Genomic DNA, 16,204 nt, shown 5'->3' with positions numbered 1-16,204 from the left:
AAGTTGGAGGAGGGGATGATCCACTTTCTATGCTACCCAAACATCCTCTCTCCCTTCTTCCCACAATCTCCATGTGGGACTGTTTCCCACTGATGTCCCACTTTAATTGTCAAACCCTGAGGGAAGGTTTGGATGTGGCTTCTTTACCCTCATACCTGCAACCCCAGCTCTCAATTCCAAAGCCAAGTCCAACACCCAGAACACTGCATTTCCTGACTCTCTTCATCAGCCCTATTCCAGAACTGCTGCTCAATCTCCAGCAGCCCCATGCCCCCTCCCCTCATTCCTCCATCCCGGAAGAGCGGCTGGCATCTGTCTATACAGCATCCTGAGTCCATCAGACCAGGGCAGAGTGCTGGAGGGCCCTGCTTACAAAACAATCACAATGAACTTCCATGTTGCATCCAGCCTTACACTTAGTGTTACCATGGTCACTGGACTGTCAGATCTACCCCTGTCTACCATATCTACTATCCTTCCTGCTATGTATCCATCGGCACATGTTGAATATCTACCATGGGATCTAAATTCTAGGAATACAGCAGGAAAAGACCTCTGAGAAGGTGGTCTGTCACCACACCAGACAGTCACCAGAAAACGGAGAATGACATTCTGGACTGAAAGGGCAGCTGGTGTGAGCGTCCCAGGACAGCCAGCAGAACATGTGGAAGGACCAGTGACTGGAAACTACAAGAGCAAATGGCCAGCAGGACCTTCTTGAGGCCATCCCAGTACAAATCAGGGCTTCTGCTTGATGCAATGGGGAGATCCGGGAGAGCCCAGGAAGGCTCACAACCCTGGTACCTCCCCATACAATGCTTCCCCACACCCTCCCCGTCTTCACTCCACTCTCTTGTCTGATTTCTAAACTATTTCCTGATCTGTCTTGTCTTCCTGTTGATTAAAAGTCCAGCCCTTGGGTAACACATATACGCAAAACAGTCCAAACCTCTCAACCCTATCAAAACCAAGCATGAACAAGCTAATATAAGCTTAAAATGAAAACTGAGTTTTGGGAAGCGTCTTTTTTAAAAAACGTTCCCAACCCTAAATTACACCTAAAAGAGGAGTTATTTCTTTCAAGTCCTTCCCTCAGGATACGTTGGTATGAAAGACATTATAAATTTCCTAGTTTTTAGTGCCTGTAAAAATCTCCTAACTTCCTAACAATCCTAACTTCCCTTGGTGGCAGGGCCTGTCTATGATCCCCTTCCTGTAGCCAAGACCGTGCAGTCCTGGGGTCAGTGGCTCCTGTGGAAGCCAGGGGAAGGGATGTCCCAACAGGACTGAGGCAGAACTTGAAGCCAAGACCCCTAAGCTGGTGAATGGGCCCACCCAAACCTAAGATTTCTATGCCCAGGCCTCCTACTTCACTTATGTTTTCTCTCCTTTTTCTAAACAACATAAAAACAGTAGTTCTCCCTTCTACATTCTAAGATCCCCAATGATGCCTGAAACTGCTGACAATATTGAACTCTAAATGCACTGCTTTTCCCTACGGTCTGTACCTATGATCAATCTTAATTTATAAATGAAGAACATGTATACGTTAAGCAGCAGAAGTAACTAATAATAAGATCATTATAACAAAACATCATCATAATAAAAGTTATCATAAGCTTATACATTGTTTTCTTTCCAGAATTTTCCAATTAGCTGTTTTGGTCTGCAGCTGGTTAGGAACAACTGAAATCGTGGAAAGTGAGACAGAGGACAGAAAGTCACTACTGCAATTCATGCCTGGGGTTTCATCAAACAGCTGCTGTTGAGCAAGCTCTGGGCCATTGCATGCTATAGGCGTGTGATAGTGAGCATTTGCAAGACTCACCCTTCCCCTCTTCCTGACAGCCAGGCGTGTGGCCTCTGTTTCAAATGCTGAGCTGCTGAGCACTGTGGGAAGCCTTGTCAGACCCTGTCTCCCTCTTTCTCAGATTTTGTGTTGTGCTCCCTTAGAGGGAGGCCTGGCTGGCATGCCCCAGGTAAGAGGAAACAGAGCCATTATCAGAAGCCAGCCTTGAGCTCATGAGACCCTGAAGGGCACAGATTAGGCACCCAGACAAGTATTTTAAAGAAATAAGCCAGGTGGTGGCGGTGGCACACACCTTTAATCCCAGCACTCGGGAGGCAGAGGCAAGTGGATCTCTATGAGTTCGAGGCCAGCCTGGGCTACAGAGTGAGATCCAGGATAGGCACCAAAACTACACAGAGAAACCCTGTCTTGAGAAAAGAAAGAAATAGAGCTGGTGTACCCTGTTTTTTCCTTTCCTTTCCTTCTAAAAATTTTGTCTATGTAAAAACCCAGAACATAATCTCTATGCTCCTGCCAGGATTATAAGAGCATGACACCGTACCGTGCACCATCAGGATGGCAACTTAACCCAACTTAATCTTGACTGACTGAAATGTGATACCTATTGACTAAAACGTCCCCATTTCTGCAGGTATGGTTGCACACACCTGTGATCCCAGCACTCAGAAAGCAGAGGCAGGAGGATCACAGCAAGAACAAGGACATTCAGGGCTACATAGAAAGGCATTATTCAAAATGGATTAAAATGAATAAATAAATCAATAAACAAACAAGCCCTCCATTTCCCTCTCCTAATAGCCCTGACAAGCACATTTCTACACCCTGACGCTGCAGGTTTGATCCATGTAAGTGGAACCATGGCGATTTGTCCTTTGTGACAGGCTTATTTCACTTAGCATAATGTCCTCAATATGGCATAGTTGCCTTCTTGAAGCTGAAAAACTAGTCCATACATGCACACGCCACATTTCTTTATTAACCCATCCTTTGGTGAAATTTAGATTATTACACATCTGGGTCAGGAACGCTATAACTCTAATACAACTTAAACAGAATTCTCAAGCTGGCTGACTTTGTCCAGCTGAGGATGCAGACCCATTACAGCTGTGCTCATGGTCCAAGTCCTCATCCGAAATCCCAGCCAGCGGCCACTGCCACACTTGTCTCCTCTAAGGGGACTGGAGGCCTAGGCCTGTCTATCCACTGTCATTCTTTGCAGCAGCTCGGCTTCCAGGGAGATGCTGGGGAGTGAGAGCCCCTTTGGTGAGCCACACAAGCCCAGAGCAGGCTGCACATCTTTGCCATGCCCTGGTACCCCTTCTGCTGCTTTAAGGCATCCAATACCCCCACCCTCCCTTCCCTGACCCCTCCAGCCCCTGCTATGCCTCCCCTCTGGCTTTATAACTGCAAGTCTTACTTAGCATGTCTCGCAGACCCTTAGGACCAGGATCCTCCTCTTCCAGCTCATTATCCCTTCCTCATCTTCTCCTATTCTTCTTCCTCTTTCTCCATCCCCTAGCCCTACTGTACTAAACTACACCGACCATATGTTATATATTTCTAATATCTGCATATGGTCTAGTATACCCACTCATCTTCCTTCTTTGAGGGGAGGGACATGTCTCCTATTCCTCGATACCTTGTCCTTGGTCAAGGACTTGATATATTGGATGTATTCAAAGGGTGATCAGATGGTGGATACATGCATGATGGATGTTCCAACCACTGACACAATGGGCCCAAATCAGTTGGCTCCAGATAGTCTGGCTACCAGAGAACATGTGTATTTCAGCTCTGGGACTACCCCAGCTACCATATTAATTCCTGAAACAAGTCCACTTTGTCTATGAGAAGATTAGATTCTACTGTCCACAGCTTTTTGCCATTGCCAGGAAGTCAAAGGGATACATGACCCCTGCCTTCTCTGGGAAGGAAATAAATCACTAAATGCCTATGCTCCTCCCTCCTCTGGGTGTCCTGTTCTCATCAGATGCCCACCACCCTTCCTTCCATTAAGGGTTTTCACTCCTGGGGATGTATCGAAAGCAGAATGCTTGCCTGGCACATATGAGGCCCTGGATTCAATCCCCAGGACTGCAGAAAAGACTCTCACTTTTACATCCCCCTCCTTTTGGGTAAAACATCTGTAAGTTTTCCAAGAGGGCTGCAAACCCTGTTACCAAAGCTAGAGGAAAGCAGATTAAAATTTTTAGAGACCGTGAAGCAGGAAAATTTTCACCAACAAGTATAACAAAGCTGTGGGCACGTGCTTGGGAGAAGGACAGACAGATGTCCGGCCCTTGGCCTCTCTCCCAGCCCCCCTTCATATCTGAAGAGTCCAGGACTACACCTTACTGTCCCTGAGTCTTGCTCACATTCTCACCTCCCACCTCCAGTGGGCGCTGCTGAGTTAATGGCCTGAACCATGTCTGTGGTGAGGGCATCCAGCAGGCTGGTAATAAATTCCATCTTCTTCCCTTCAGGACAGCCTAAAAGACAAGAGGAGACTTGAAGGCAGAATCCAGGTCACTTACCAAGGCAACAGCTTCCTCGATGACGATTCCCCTCAGAGTCTTTGTCCAGCCAAAGACTGGGAGCGTGTTCACTGCTCAAATGATCGCTACAAGCCTCCATCATTCCTCTGTGCATAATCCACAGGGAAGCACCAGACCAAAAGGACAATAACGCTCGGCTTCCTTCCATTCCATAAAGTTCTGCTGAGTACTGATACAGGTACTACGCAAATGCTAGGGAGACAACAGATGAGGTTCTTAGCCTCACAGACTTCGCAAAAATTTGCTGGGCCAATGTACTCAAGATAATAACCAGACAGGCACTGTTCGTATGAAAAACAGTGCCGTGGGGTCAAGAACCAGGTGTCAAAGAGGCACAAAAGAGGGAGAGAATCCTCCTGGTGCAAGCTGATTTGGGTGGACCTATCAAAAATCTCCTCTTTTTGCCCATCCTTTCCCAGCCGAGATGATAGCTGAAGACTCCTTCGTAAATTCCCACAAGTTCCTGTTCTTGTTTCACTATTTTGGCAAAAGCCCAAGCATGGGCAAGCCTTCTCACAGGAGCGCCTGTCCCAGATCCACGCCACAAAGAGGAGCATTGCTGAGGAAACACACCCCTACCACTGCAGAGATGGGAGTCCTCCTCACCTGAACCAAGTGGGCCCTCAGCGCAGCCGCAGCCCCGCCCCCTTGCAGCAGCTGGACTCTTCTCTCTCCGAACCCCGGGGTCTCGAGTTAAATATGACCTCTCAGAGCACTGTAGACTCTAGAGTAAGTTCTCCCACAGTGCCTCACTCTTCTCTTGAGGGTACCTGACCTGAATCTCTATGTGCATGCCTTCCTTTATCTTTATATGACTCGTCTCCTCTACTCAGTGAACCTCACATCCCTGAGCACTAGATCGAACCATGTCCGGCATGAAGTAGAATAGCTATCCCCAACCTGTCGAGGGGTAGCTAGAAGAAGGGGCCCTGGCTTCCTTGCCTCCAATTTCGTGACGCGGTGATTTCTACTAACCTCACATGGAAAGTCCGGGACTTTTGGGACTCCCCGCTTTCAGTTCTCACTTTGGAGTCCTGATGGGCAATAGGAAGATGGCACCGCTTCTCATCAGTACAGACCGAATCTTGTACTGAGGAAAGACTGCTAATGAGCATGAACTTGGATGGCTCCCACCTCCGCAGGGGTGCGGGGGTGTTTCCCCAGCCATGCTCCTCCATGTGGGCGTAGGTCTAAGACAGGGTCACCTGTGAGAAGGTGTCCCTGTGCTTGGGCTTTTTCTAGAATAGTGCACAGAAAAGAGGGGCTTGCAAGGATTTACAGGAGAGTGTCTATAATTCTACATGCCCTGTATTTAGAATTCTTATTGCAACTCAGAGTTTGCTATAAATAAGGGAAAATCCAGCCTAGTGACAATTTAGGGGTCCTGGGCTCTTGCTAGTATATCTCATGTCACCCCTAGTGGCCATCCTGTGTCACCAAGGATCATCATATAAGCATTCCACAGAACAGGTGGCAGACACCACCCAGACCCCTCAGGGATGCCACTCCTTGTAAGCTACCTTAGTTTTACAGACCCCAAAATTTTGTCCCTGCTTCACCGAGATGGAGATTGTCCATGCAGTTCTTGAGACAGAGTTTTAAGGCCATGACTACATTCTTAAGATGAGGAGGAAAGAGCGTGGGAGGAAAACAATGTTCTCAAGGGCACAGGACTAATTCGGGATGCAGATTCTACGGCTTCTGGGTCTGTGCTCCTGTGATGGACCTTCCCAGCATGCCTTGCTCCACACTGCCAAACGGGTAAATGAGGAAACAGACGTAGAGGAGAGAGTGGCCTCTGCATGGTGAGGGGATGAGAAGCCCAAGGAAGTGGAAGTGTTAGCACCAGCAGGGCAGTGTCTCCTACCTGGCAACTCCCTGTCCTTGAAAGGGTCATCCGCCTCTGCACTCCTGGCTCTGGCGTCACTCTCACAGCTTGGCATCACATAGCTGGGAAGAGAGACAGAGAAACGAAGTGGGGGGGTCGGCAACCGAGTCGTCTTCAGCCACCCCTGCCCAGGAACGATCTGTGTAATCGCTAAGCCGAGAGAGAGCCCTCAGGGAGGAAAACATCCCTGAACTGTCCAGCAGCTACAAGACAATCCAGCATAAATGCTCCCATTGAGACACATTCAGGCATGTCATGTTAGCCATGCAAGCGTGATAACAATGCCAGCTCCAATCTGCACATGGGATCCTTTTTTTTTTTTTTTTTTTTTTTTTTTTTTTTTTTTTTTTGATATATGGGACTTCATTCGTAACCTGGGAGGGCACAATCAGCTTTTCATCAGGGAACTGAGGCTGAGAGAGATTAAGTAGTTTTCCAAGGTCCACAGCTAGAAAGGAACAGATCAGTGATCAGAACTCAGGTCCCCAGGCACTTCTACCAGACCCTCGTCTGCTTTGGAATGGAGACCTCAGTCTCCCATGACCTGCCTCTAAGAGAAGGAGGGCGGTGATAACAATAACAGCAGCATCACCAGAAGCTGGTCCCTGTGGGATGATGCTCCGAGAAGAGGGCTTACCGTGTGGAAGTCCCAGGCAACGGGCGCCCTGTGTCCACTAGGACACACCAGCAGTAGCCTGTGGACTGGTGACATTGCACCGGTTTATAAAGCCCACCGGGGGCGCACTCGGGGATCACAATGCCCTCACGGGGATTCTGTCGGGCCTCTTCCAGGGCACTCTGCCTCTCCTGGTCACAAGAGTGGACTTTCTCTGTAAGAAAAGATGCAGCTCCTGGTGACGATTATGCCTCTGTCCAGAATCCGTAATAAATAGCCAGGACCAGGCCTGCCCCCAAGGAACTGGTGAATCATCCCAGACAACCATGTCTTCTTGCACGCTGCCAAGGTGAAAGCCCCAGAGGGCCAGAGCCTCCCTGCGGCCAGCTACACAGCCAGGGGCTCATCAGCACTTTCACCAAAGAGGCTCTCATGTAGCAACAAGCCAGCCAGGACTTCAGGGCTACTTCTCCAAGCAGCAGTTTACTCCACAGCTGGAATGGTCCTCCATTTTCAGAGTCATCCCTGCCCAGATACACTGGGTGCGGGCTTCAGAAGAGGCAGTAGCCAGACGGCCCTGCAAGTGGACGCTGGGATGCCTGTGCCGGGGACATCGCCTAGTCCAAGCATAGCAGGACAGAACCACAGACCCACCACCCTTGTGCAGGGTGATGTTCCACACGCAAATGAAAGGGCAACAAGAGCCAGCCCTGGCTCCTTTCACCCTCCAACACAGGGAGACAAAGAACGAAAGCGAGTGGGCAGATTCTCCCACCAGACAAGAGCAGAAACAGCGGAGGCAGAAGAGTGTCTGAAGTTGGTAGCTTCAGGAACACGTGAACATGTCCAAATAGCCAAGCCAAGTCTCCCCAAAGCCAGGTCCAGACAGAGACAGTACCTGGGGCCCTATGCCAGGGGCGGCCAACTCACCGAAGCCTCACTCCTATAAGACCCTTCCCTGGAAAACCCTGCCCACGAAATCACCCTGGCTTCTCTCTTCCGGATTTTTTTCTTTCTTTGTTTGACTGGGGGCTTTATTTTGGGGGGTGTTATTGTTTGATTTGAAATTTTTGTTTGTTTTAATTTTTTATTTATTTAGAATTTAGAATGTAAATTTTTGTTTATTTAGAAAACAAAGCATTGAGTTTGTTTCCTTATCACAAATAACATTTCAAAAAAAAAAGAAAACCTGTACAAACCATATGGCCCCCCCAAAGGGGAACACCCCCTCCTCTGCAACCTCCCTTAGATCTTGTCAGGCAAACACCAACACAACTTCAAGGGGATTACACCAGAGGCTTGGGACAGCTCTCCCAGCTCCAATTTGGTAGCCTCGTTTTCCTACCTCATATGTCATGCCATGAAAGAGCTGATCAGGAAACAAAAGCAAAGGAAAACAGCTTTTACGGGCACCACGTTCGTGTAACGACCTCTGACAGGGGCTTTAAATCAAGACTCTCTAAGGCCAGCCTCGCCAGCCATAAATCAGAACCATGGCAAGATGCGAAGGGGAAGGGGAGGAACACCTCCCCCCTTCCAGGGCAGCGGGCTTGATGAACCTAACCTCACACCAGCGGGCCTGAAACCTGGGGAAGTCGGGTCAGGAGGTGGGCAGGAAGAAGATCGGGCCCGTGGTTTGGGCCCCATGGATGGATTTCTGGGCATTGTTAAAGGTTTACTTTAAGTCAGCTTCTGAGACCACCTATGGGGAATTAAATCATGAAGAAAGGGAAGCTCCCAAATCTAGAAAAATACAGATTAGCATGGAATTAAAGAGAAGACTAAATATAGGATTCATCACTTTAACGTCCACTCTGAAAGTCTGGGTGCCCTGTCGGGAAACACGGGAATGACAGAATAGCTGGCCGAGGCGGTGGCTCAGTAGGTAAAATGCCTGCCACACAAGCATGAGGCCTCCAGTTCAAATCCCCATCACCCATATACAAAGCCTGGCATGGGCTCCACGATTCTGTAACCCCACCAATCGGTGGGACAGGAACAGATACAGGGGGATCCCTGGAGCTCATTGGCCAGCCACCCCACATGGGCTCCATGTTCGTTGAGAGACATTGTCTCAAAACAAAGAGACGTAATCCAGAAAGACATCTGACTTCAGCCTCTTGCCTTCACAGTGATGTATATACATGTGTACTTCACCCCCACCCCCACATGAACATGTACACACACAGAGACAGAGAGAGAGAGAGAGAGAGAGAGAGAGAGAGAGAGAGAGAGAGAGACAGAGACAGAGAGAGACAGAGAGAGCGCCAACCATTTGTGAAAAGTATGCAATGTGTCTTCCAGAAAGGAAAAAAAAAATCTCTTAAAATGGCTTTTTAGAACTACTGATTCCAGCAAATATTCCTTGAATGAAATGCACCAGGCAACAGAAGAAGGCTTTGCCTGTCTAGCCTCTTGGCCCGCCTATTCTGGGCACTATTATGACCCCAGCTTTGTAAACACAGAAGGAAACAAACTCCAGAGTTTTTCTCAAGCTCGCTCTAAGAAGGAAGACTTGAACTCGGCTTGAGGACCACGGACAATCCAGCCCACCTTGCTAGCATCTAGCCACCTGCTCTTGAGTGAGAACACACTTGTTTTTACCTGGGCTCCTCCAGATCAGACACCTGACAGCCTCTCCAAGAGCTCCACTCAAGAGCAAATGTGTTCACACACACAGCTCCCTCTAAATGAGCACACCCTCTCAGCCTAGGCACACGAAGCTTGGCCCTCAGGATTTCTGTCTCTTTGTCTCAGAACTAGAAAACCGAAAACCAAATTTGTAGCTCACCCACCATTATAGATCTATACAGTGAATGAAAGACAAACATTTACGTGCTTAGGAAGTGTGAGGTGAGGGGCATCTATTTGTATCAACTCAATTCGCACTATTTCCAATCTTCGAAGACAGGTATTAACGTCAGGGACACAGACTGACTAAATGATTTGATCAAGATCATGAGTTAGAGGGCTGGGGCTCAGTCGGTGCAGTGCTTGTCTGGCATGCCAGAAGCCCTGGGTTTGAGAAACTGGGCCTGGAATCCCATCACTCAAGAGACAAAGGCAGGAAGATCAGAACACAAGCCCAGGATACACAAAGCCCAGTCTAAAATAATAATAATCATAATCATAGCTAGCAGGAGGCAGAAGTCGAATTCCAGCTCAGCCCAGCTGTGTTCTTTACCTCTCTACAATGACATACTCCATTGCTACAGGGTAACCCAAATTTTATTCCCTTCTATACTTTTCTTTTACCTAACAGTCCATGATCACCAAATAGTCTCCAATGGTTGTGTCTCTGCCTTGTGTTGGCCAGCCCCCGTGGACTCGGTCTGACTGGTTTTAACCCACAGAAGAACAGTGTGATGATGCTGGAAAAGCAGCCCAGGCCTTCAGAGGTCTTGCGGCTTCTGCCTTCACTGTCAATGAGCCCTAAGATCACCACATACGGGAGCTACTCTAGCCTGCTAGCAACATGACTGAGGTCAGTTTGGATGTTCCCACCCCACTGATCCTCCACTTGGATGAGCAGAGGAGCCAATTCATGTCAAACTAGGGAGACAGCCACTCTGTCACCTGACAGATACACTGGCAAGAATGAATGATTTTTTCGGATACACAAGTAGGTTTGGGCTAGTGTGTTATTTAACAATGGGTACCAAATATCTAGTTAGACCTGCTTAGTTCTTTGCCACTTTACACCACGAGGATTCTTGTAGCCTCTGCAAGCCCTTCAATCAGCACCCTGGAAGTCACACAAACACTAATTAGTAAGTCCTGAGGAGTAGACTCACTACATATCTGAGGACCCAGTCCATCCTCGGAGCCACCCTCCCCGCTTCTCAGTCACCTCCCAAATGAGTCTTACCACCCATCTCTACAGTTTTCTCAGAAGTTGGTTTACAGAATGCAAGCCGAGATTGACTTCCAGGGTCTCTTCGGCCACACTAATTCACAGAGCCAGGAGCTCTGCTAATGCAGAGGCACACCACTCTAGAACACTTCATCTCTGCTTAGGAAAACTTGGGAAACAGAGAGAAGATGGGAAGGTGTGGCCCAGTAACTATGAGAATGGGCCAGGGCTACTTGTATATGCCTGGAAGGCAGAACCCAGACCAGAGAAGAGAGAGCACAGGGACGGTACCAACACACACTTGTACACGTCCACATATAATCTCCCAAACCTGCCCTTAATGGTGCTGAGCAGTGAGAGCCCAGTCACTCTCTACCCGGCAATGAAACCTCACTCAAAGAAGAAACACAACAGAAAAGTGTTGTAGAATATTGTTTTAAGGTGTGTTACTTTTGTTTATGCTGTATTTGTTTAACTCTGTGAAGCTGTGTTACTTTGCCTGTCTAAAACACCTGATGGTCTAATAAAGAACTGAATGGCCAATAGCAAGGCAGGAGAAAGAAATAGGTGGGGCTGGCAGGCAGAGAGGGTAAATAGAAGGAGAACGCTGAGAGGATTAAAAAAAAGTGAGCAGCCAGAGGAGGAGGACTTCAGGGGTCAACCTCCCAGCTCCACAGCAAGCCACAGAGAAAGAGTAAGATTTACAAAAATAAGAGAACGGGAAAAGCCCAGAGGCAAAAGGTAGATGGGATAATTTAAGTTAAGGAAAGCTGGCAAGAAACTAAGCTAAGCTAAGGCCAGGCAGTCATAAGTAACAATAAGCCTCCCTGTGATTTACTTGGGAACTGGGTGGCGTGCCCCTCAAAAAGAGTAAAATACCAAAAACAACAGAAAAGCATCTCATGCTAGGAATGTACAAAGTCCTGGCCTTGCCACCAGAAGACACACAGTGTGTCTTTCCCCAGTCACATGTGGTAGGGAAGAGAGTGGGACCAGACAACAGCAGTGAGCCAAGCTGGAGACAAAGCTGGAAAGGCCAGGATGAACCAGATGAACATAAACCCGTCTGCGGGCCCAGGGCCCAGGTCCTTATGTGTCAGCCAAGATGGGATCAGAATAGAGGACATCTCTGTGTGGCTCAGGTCTCTATGTCTCTTGATTACCCATGGTAATTAGGAGCAGAGGAGAGCATGGATAACCTAAAATCTCAGCTAATCCCCAATGTTCACTGGAGCCCAGGGTTTATCCTCACTTCCAGGACTCTTCTCCTTCTTCGTCTTTTCTTTATTTTCATATATTCTTAAAAGCAAAAATGGCCAACCAACATTACAGGATTTGGGTTGGTCTTCCTTTCGGGTTATTGGCTTCCAGAGAAGGAAGATCTGAGAGAAGGCACAGACGAAGAAGGTGAGGCTCCTGGGTAACCAACAGCTAAGCACCTTTGAAAGCCAAGTCATCAGCGACCAATGGGCTGACTTTACCGTGAGCTCTGTGGTGAGAGAAAAAAGGGATTTCATGGTGGGGAGAGCAGATGGAGAGGAGGCAGAGGGGTTTGTCAAAGAAGGACTGTATCACTCAGGGTTACACACACACACACACACACACACACACACACACACACACGATGAGAGGGAGATTTTAAGCACTAGGCTCATGAGTTAGGGGGAGGGCAAATCTAAAATACGTATGTATGCAAGCCAGTCGGGTAGAAATGCAGGCCAGAGAGATGAGGCAGTCTTGAGTCCCGGATCAATAGGTCATGCCCACAGCTCTAAGACACAAAGGCAGGGTTTCCACGTGACAGTCTCCAGGCAAAACTCTTCTTCTTGAGGAAACCCCAACCTCTTCACTTAAATCTTGGGACTGATTGCATGAGGCTGGCCCGCCTTATGTAGAATAATCTGCTCTAACCAGAAAAGCAACTGTGGATGTTCATGTCACGATAGCTAAATAGTGTTCGGCCAATCGACGGGGTCAGGTTGCCCAGCCAAACGGACGTAGCGAAGGGAGCATCATAAGGACTTCAGGAAAGATGTCTTAGGTATAGAAGAACTGAGGAGTTGTGAGCCAGGTGTGGTGGCACACATCTGTAATCCCACCACAGGGCAGCTATGGAGGGAGCCGGGGAGCTAAGACAGAAAGATGGAGTTTGAAGCTAGGCGAGGCTACATAATGAAATCCTATCTCAATCAAAATCTGTAGGCTGGAAGGGTGCCCCAGCCAAGGATGCGGTCTCTCCAGATAAAGAGCGTGGTTCTCTAAAGGGGCCACTTCGACCATGCTGACAGAATTGCTTCTGTCCCTTGCACTAGGCAACGAAAGGCAGCAGGATACTAGCAAGGCTTGGGACAGTGCCCTTGAGAGGAGGACCCAGTGCAAGATTCTGAGAGACAAAAAAATTCTAGGACTCAGGGGGAGGTTACAAAGAAGTGCTGGGGATTTAGGTGAGCCCAGGCTATGAAATGGTTATATACGTGTACCTTAGTCTGATACTACATTAGGCCCTAAAAAGGCCAGGAAAATTCTGAGAATTATGTGATCAGTCAGGAAGAACTGACCATGACGTGTCAGCCTATCCTCATTCAAGGTCTTTCTCTGTCCCTGAAGCTATCTCTGAGGGCTTTTCCCTGGAGGGAGGCTGAGGCACAGCACTGCTCCTACTGAGTTTCTGTGCCCCTTACCCTTTGTACTCTGACCCCACCAACTGTAAGTGCTAAAGGAGCCAGGACTCCATCATATCTTTCCTGCCCACCACTTCACCACCCCATCTCTGGTTTGCTCCTCACTCAGGGACCCATGGGCTCTCACAGAGGAAGACTCCATGAAGGATACTCGGTCTGAAGACTTTGTTCCAGCTAATACTCTAGAGATGGGGCCCACCCACAGCAGTACAAATGCCAGCCCCGTTGGTTATGAGGACTGCAAGGGCTGGAACTAGAATCTCTGACCCCAACTCATCCTGGGAAATGTTACACTCAACCCTCAGACCCTCGAGACTGCATTTCTTACGGGGATAACATCAATAATGGGCGATTCAGCCTGAGAAAATGAGAGGCGCTTGCTTATATTTCATTGCAAAAGGAATCATTTTGCTGGGCCAAGAATATTAAGGGAAACACTGGCCTTGTGTCGGCAACAATGACCCTGAAACCTCTTCAAATACCTCCCGCCCATCTCGCCTTTTATCAAAAATGAATAAAATGCTGAACGATAACCCACAATAACAAACCGTACCTTTAAAACAACCTTTCTAAGTAATGACGTGAAATTCCAGGGGCGTAAGGAATGGTGTGGCTCCCACCGCAGGTTTCTCCAGATCTGAGACTAAGTGGGTGTCTGGTACTGGGATCGCCAGAGGACTGCCCAGTGGCTGAGGATTTGGTGGAGAGGGGGATTGTGGGAGAAGGACAGAAAGGTAAGCCCGGGTTTTCAGGAGCCAACTTTACTGCTGAAAGGGCTGGTGCAGGGGCTGGAGGTGTGGGGCCGAGGGGAGCGCCCTGCTGGAGTCATAATCTTTAGGAATGATTTATGGGACATCACTGGGCCACTCTTTCTGTTTATTCAGCCACGTGGGGGGCTTGGCACCTAGGGTTTCAAGCCAATTATGTGAACAGGTTATTTTCTTACTGTGGACTTTGCAATTTTTTCGCAGGAGGGGCTAAGTGGCCCTCAGAGGATCATTTTTCCAAGCACCATTTGCTGAGCTGGCCCTGCCCTCTCACCATGGGTTTTCCATCACCTCTGTCAGTGAGGGCCACTTGGTCACAGCCAGTTCTCAACTCAGTATATTCGTGTGACTTGGAGCCATCTGGGTGGTTTTGAGAATCCCACAGAGAAGGAGATTCCACAGAGTGACCGCTCCCAGGACTGACCATTGGCTAAGGATAGAAAGGCTCAGAGGAGAGGTCCTGCTGGGCGAGGGAAAAGCAAAACATCACCTCCTAACAGAATAAAATCAGCCTCTGGTGTTCAAGTATGGATAGATGTGGGGAATCAGAAACAGAATTCACACAAACTTAATAAAGTTATCTCTTCCATTGCAGTAGATTTCCTCATCCCTATCTTAAAAAAAAAAAAAAAAAAAAAAAACTCTTTTCTGCATAATCTGCCACAAGAGGAAGTGAAAAAAAATAACATCATCCCTCATTCATACTTGGGAGGGACTTTGGAGAATGCTCTGGTGGAGGAGCCCGGATAGGCCAACTAGTTAAGAAAGGGACCCCTTCAGCTCTACCCCAGAGGGAGAAGTTGGGATGTTGTACAATCTCAATTGGGTGGCTGTTTCCCAAAGCCAAAAGGAACTTGGGGCATTCAGACGGAATGCTCCAGGAGCCGAAGACAGGGTTAAGGAGACCCAGGCTTCCACGGTCCTGTGGCTGAAGCAACAGTATGTGTCCATCGCTCCAACTCCCATGCACTTCCCCCAAGGGACTGGCACAGTGGAGGATTTCATAGACATCAGCAGCAGGCAGAATAGAGGCAGTATGGCATGGCAGTCAAGAACATAGGCTTTTGGGTTCTCCCATGTAGCTCTTGACCTTGGGCGGTCTCACAGTCCCAGGTTCCTTACCTGTAAAAGGAGAGTAGCCCCTACACGTGCCCCACAAGTCGTTTATGAAGATAAGAGATAGTAGTATATGGGACCTAAGTTGCAGCCCAGTGGTAGGGTGCTCAAGCAGCATGTTTAAGGCCTTGATTTGGATATCTAACACCACAGAATAAATGTACCACATTTAACCTGGTACTACAGGAAGGTGAAAGTTATAATTAACTGCTCTAAGGTGGCAGGCAGTATCTTCAGTTACACGTGGAGTATACCTAATCTTCTTATGCCTGTGTTCAACTCGGCTCCTCAATTGGCCTATAATGGCTGACCAAGGTCCATACAATGAAGGAGTATGCAGTCCACAGAGGAAATGTGGATGTCTCTGTTTAGCTCTATTTAGACATCTCCACGAGTCTGTCTGCTTTTTATAATAACAGCATCACTGACAAAACATGCATCTCTGCTAGAGTGGAGCACATCACTGCCCCTGCCGTGGGTACACTACACCCCAGTGACCAGGCCTTTGCTTTAAATGCTCACTGTGCTGTTCTCCCCGCCTCTCAAGACCCTCTCAAGTGCATCACAGCTGCCGAAGGGTCTAGAGCCCTGCACGAGCCCTTGGCTAGCTGGACTCTTGTTTTCTCGTTGCAAAGTCCGGGGTGGTCCTGGAGGCTTCCCAGGTGCTTCTCCCTCTAATAGCCCACACACGTACGGTCAGCCAGGAGCAGGCACACCTTCCTATGGCTTGGGGGCTAATGCAGATTTAGCTGCCCAAATCACTGGAGGCTAAACACACGGAAGGGCTGAGTCAAGGGCAAGCCTGCTTGGACCCTTTGGCCTTTCTCTTGTACCTCATACTTCTTGAGATACTGTTATGTGGCCCATAAGCCACCTCTAGCTTGCTGTGCTTCAGGCAGAACTAACATCCCACATCCC

At 48.5% G+C, this 16,204-nt stretch overlaps 1 protein-coding gene and 1 long non-coding RNA gene across 2 annotated transcripts in view; one reads left to right on the top strand and one right to left on the bottom strand.

The window, feature by feature from the left end:
* Positions 1–16,204, bottom strand: part of Smoc1 (SPARC related modular calcium binding 1) — a 166,212-nt gene that overhangs the window by 12,659 nt on the left and 137,349 nt on the right. The window contains exons 8-10 of the mRNA XM_059279074.1: positions 6,891–7,083; positions 6,233–6,315; positions 4,194–4,299 (exon numbers count right to left, since the gene is read on the bottom strand). Coding sequence (XP_059135057.1) covers positions 4,194–4,299; positions 6,233–6,315; positions 6,891–7,083 — 382 coding nt within the window. The remainder of the gene's footprint in view (positions 1–4,193; positions 4,300–6,232; positions 6,316–6,890; positions 7,084–16,204) is intronic.
* LOC131923864 (uncharacterized) lies at positions 4,970–14,764 on the top strand. Its single transcript, XR_009382741.1, has 4 exons — positions 4,970–5,094; positions 10,132–10,353; positions 14,029–14,137; positions 14,375–14,764. It is a non-coding gene; the product is annotated as an uncharacterized LOC131923864 (long non-coding RNA).

This window comes from Peromyscus eremicus, chromosome 14 (genome assembly GCF_949786415.1).
Source record: "Peromyscus eremicus chromosome 14, PerEre_H2_v1, whole genome shotgun sequence".
Taxonomy (NCBI): Eukaryota; Metazoa; Chordata; class Mammalia; order Rodentia; family Cricetidae; genus Peromyscus; species Peromyscus eremicus.
This window is presented reverse-complemented; position numbering and strand designations above follow the sequence as displayed.